This window comes from Salvelinus fontinalis, chromosome 16 (assembly GCF_029448725.1).
Source record: "Salvelinus fontinalis isolate EN_2023a chromosome 16, ASM2944872v1, whole genome shotgun sequence".
NCBI classification, from domain to species: domain Eukaryota; kingdom Metazoa; phylum Chordata; class Actinopteri; order Salmoniformes; family Salmonidae; genus Salvelinus; species Salvelinus fontinalis.
In genome coordinates this window covers 36996955-37001447 of record NC_074680.1, presented here as the reverse complement: position 1 = coordinate 37001447, position 4493 = coordinate 36996955, and the positions used below count along the sequence as shown (strand labels likewise).

Genomic DNA, 4493 nt, shown 5'->3' with positions numbered 1-4493 from the left:
TTATCCATCCCTTTGCCACACGATTGCTAATGTGTGATTGCAGTTTATTTAACATGGGTAGGCTTGATGTGTTTTTAACAAACCCATACTATGTACCAAGTGGTGAAAATAAGGGAGACAAAGAAAGGGTAAACATTTTTTGGGGCAGTTGGTTCTCAAAGCCAAACGCTGAACCGAAGAGGCCTTTCACGGCTGAAGGCCAAGGCCTAGGTCCTCCACGCACAGTGTTGCCTGCGCAGTAGTCCAATAAACAACCACATGCAACATAACAACCTACCGAAACGTACTAATATTCGGAATGACAAAAAAGACAAAACTTTTCATCAGATATGGACGTAACCTATTATTTTATTTTGTTCGATTGACAGTTTTAGCGACAAAACACGGGAATAAGACCACAATATCACAACCATGAAATTTAAAGACAACATAAACAATCACTCAATATTTGTATGAGGCGTTTGCTCAACACGGGTTACACGTTCGCAAAGTTAACCTATAATTACAATAGGTATTGACAGTTCACTAAGTACAAAAAGGATGTGGTCTGGTGGTGACCACATTCAGTAAAATATGCACAACACAAGCTAAAGGCATTCATTTTGTCCCCTTCTGAATCTGTTCTGGTGCTGAATACTGAAATTCTCAAGTCTTTTTTCTAAACCCATTCTTTGGTCTATAAAGTATAACAGTATTGTGAAAATGTAATATATAAATGAATGTCATAAAGTACTAGCCTAATTTGTTCATAATGGGAGAGGACAAAATAACAAAGAGCCATGGGTTGGTATGGTTATTCTGCATTTTAAAAACACATTTATTTGAAAAGGAAAAATAATACAAATTAGTGTTATTTTTTTGTTGTTGCAAGAATCATATTCCACCAGTGCACTCATGATACGTGATAATACTGCAAACATGGAGACTGGTGGTTGATGTGATGGTATTAGATATTCTTAATATTAAAATTAGGCAAATCTGCAGACTATTTAAATACACATTCTAAGGTAATGCCTCTCAGTCCAAAACCTACATTTACTCTTTTATTTTTTGTTATCACATTGCACGTTGCTGACGGTGGAATAATAAACAACTCCCCGACACATGACATATGCCTACGTACACAGAAATAAATGCAGAATTTTACTAAAAAATACCTGGACTTCAGTTCTGGCTGTTTTCATTTTGTTTTTCTCTTTGTTTACTTTATCTTTTCTTTATATGTTTTAGAATGTAAACGGGTGTAAAATGTTCACTTACAGTCTTGCTCCCGAGGGATGTTTTGCTAGTGTATAAGTGGATTTGAAGTTGACCCTTGATTATGATGTGTGAAGTAATCAGAAAGTCCTCCAGAAAGTCCTGAAGAGAAACTTGGTAGCGAGGACCTTAAAGACTCACAGGGAAGAGATGAGGGCGCCTGCGGGGAGGAGGAGGAGGAGGCAGCCCGGGCCGCCATCGAAGCGCTGCTCTGGGAGGTCATTGATGGATGCGGGACATGGGGGAAAAAGTAACTTGTCTGTCCTGCAAGGAGGTTTATGGACGAACATGGGTTTAAAGAGTAAGTCCCGGAGCAGGGCACTGATAGACCACATGGAACAGAGGCCGCCAACGCCGCCGCCGTTAGGTGATGAGTGGCATAGGGAATGTCTCCATTCACAAGTCTGTCAACACTTAGGCCATTGGAAGAAGGGAAAGAATGGTTGTTCCCCAAACTGTTTTGAGTCAACATTGTACTGTAGGACATAGGATGACTAGGGTAAGCCGATGATGTCCCATTGTAGCTCAATGCGCTGCTGGCCCTCGGATGGTGAAGCGAAAGAAATGGTGACATTGGCCAATATAGAGAGCCGGCTCTATCCATAAAGGTCAACCCAGAGGAAGTAAGACGAGCACCCCGCTTGAAAGCCAACTTTGCCCTGGATGTGGTCGATCTCCGGCGAAGTTTGCCTGTTGTCCCACCGATAAAGACATCGTCACTCGAGGGGTCAAGCATCCAGTAGTTCCCCTTACCCGGGTCATCATAGTGCCGCGGGACTTTAACAAAACATTTGTTTAGGCTAAGGTTATGCCTGATGGAATTCTGCCAACCCTGCTTGTTCTCCCGGTAATAGGGGAAATTCTTCATAATGAATTCGTAAATACCGTTCAGAGTTAGTCGTTTCTCCGGACTCTGCCGAATAGCCATCATAATTAAAGCATTATAGCTGAATGGTGGTTTCTCGTACTTGCCGTTTTTCTTTTCACCGTCTTTCCCACCGCTCTCTCCCTCTTTGCTATCCTTCTTCTCTTCCTGTTTTTCCTTTTCGTCCATGCAAGTGGTTTCATTGGACGAATTGTCACTTTTGGTGCAAATGTTCTCTGACTTTGCATCTTGCACTAGGGAAGGTAAAGGGATCTTCCCCTCTTCCTCTGATACGGTTCTGTGGTGGTTGTCACTTTGGACGGCTTCAGGCACCAGACTGTTTATACTGAACGATGATTTAGGAATCATTTTCACTTCTTTCCGTTCTCCCATATCCAACATCACACGCAAGGTCAAATGGCAATAAGCAGCACAGTTATATCTCAATATCTTACACCGGCAACTCTGCTAATAAAAACTATTTAATGTTCTTTACAACACATCGATAGGAGACAGATAGCTACAATTAATTATGGAGCTACAGACACTACGCTGTAAAAAAATTGGTTGAACCTTTACGGACTACAGCCAACCACAGCACCATAAGTATTAACGCGTCCTCCCTTCTTCCAGCCAATCACAGAGTAGTTCTTAGCAGTTGCTTAAGTGCGCAAGGATACACACGTTCACCAATGCAACGCAGAATGGGCTCATCCTTATCAACAAAGGATTTATTTCTCGGACCAAAATCATACCAAGAAATTAGACCACATAACCTTAATCCATTTCACTGCTCTTGATATTTCCAGATTGCTGATTCAACATATCTCTCCGTCTTTAAAGTTTGTTTACATTTCGTTGGAAATAAACACAAGAGGATCACAGAAATGTAGCGGCCGAAGAGAGGTACTACTTTATGTCTCAAGCATAAGTAGCCTTCTATTCAAATGTGGATATTAGACAACTTATGTTTGAATAATGGACATGACTGTGACGTTTTTCTATGGAGGAAGATTTAGGCTACCTATCTCCACCGTAGCAAAACGGCACGAAGCCGATGTTCATGGTCCTTATTAAAGTTCAGGCAGCATTCAAATATTATGCTTAATTCATATTTAATTATGTTTGTTTCCCCTCCATCTTTTTAGAGTTCAAATAAATCCAAGCCCCGGCGGTCAGCTACTTGGAGCGCGTGATCTCCAACTTGGACTCGTGCGTAATGGTTTCGACATATCGTTTCAAGAAGTACCCCTTATATTTTATTTATAGGATATGCGGCGTTGCAAACATCACAAGCATATCATAATTATTCGTATTAGGCCTACCATTATCAGCCTAATATTAGTAGTAGTAGCCTACTATTAGTAGTAGTAGGCCTAGTACAGTAGCCTACTATATAAGTAGGCCTTGTATTAATAGTATTATCATTAAAGTCTAATACTTTAACCACATATCAAAGCATACAGTAGACCTTTAATCATTTTCGTCATATTAGTAAATCCCTATGACGGGTAACAAGGTTCACATGGGGGGGGGGGGGGGGGGGGGGGGGTTGTAGTTGCCTGAGGGCACACAGTTAATGTGTTGTGAAAAGTGTCATGAAATGTAATGTTTTGTCATATCTTTAATTGTATATAACTGCCTTAATGTTGCTGGACCCCAGGAAGAGCTGCTGCCTAATGGAGATCCTTAATAAATACAAATAGAAAATATGGTCATAACTCTCCAAGAAACAACGGTTGCACCTTGGAGTCGAATAAAGCATCGTCTTCACCCATCTTCCATTGATTTAATCTGAAATCTGAAATTCAAACTCAAATGTATTACTTTAGTCCAGATTGCGAGAACGAGTAGCCTAAATGTTGGACATGATATATGGTTCTCACAGTGCTCAGCTCAGACCAGTTCCAGGTCAAACCAGCTTAGAGAGCTTGTCTATTTGTCTATTTGTATATTTAGGTAAACTCGTATCGATGTTTGACAGGATGGGACGCACACACACACACACACACACACACACACACACATACACACAAACATACACGAACGAAGGTGCACGTACGCCGAGACAAATTCACCAAAAAGCGAACGCAACAGAGCGAAAGAAGTGGTGGAAACTGAGAGCCTCGTGAATTCCCACAAGGTGACTTTTGTTGGCTAGACTTACTGTTGATGTAAATATTAGTGGCATTCGTTAGAAATGTCAAGCCAACATCATGTGTTTGAAGAAAAAAATAAAATACAGATTACACAAAGATATCCCAAAATAACGGCGTTTTCGGCCTATAACAGTTGTAGTTGTCCTATAATAACACAATTAAAGAAATCATGTTATTTTCGATATTTTGGTCCTGTCATGATGTTGGTATGA

The 4493-nt window shown here is 40.7% G+C and overlaps 1 protein-coding gene across 1 annotated transcript; it reads right to left on the bottom strand.

The window, feature by feature from the left end:
- Positions 1-328: 328 nt before the first annotated feature.
- Positions 329-2682, bottom strand: LOC129813099 (forkhead box protein G1-like). Its single transcript, XM_055865280.1, has one exon. The coding sequence runs from the start codon at positions 2522-2524 to the stop codon at positions 1286-1288; it is 1239 nt and encodes a 412-aa protein (XP_055721255.1). The 5' UTR covers positions 2525-2682; the 3' UTR covers positions 329-1285.
- Positions 2683-4493: the final 1811 nt, after the last annotated feature.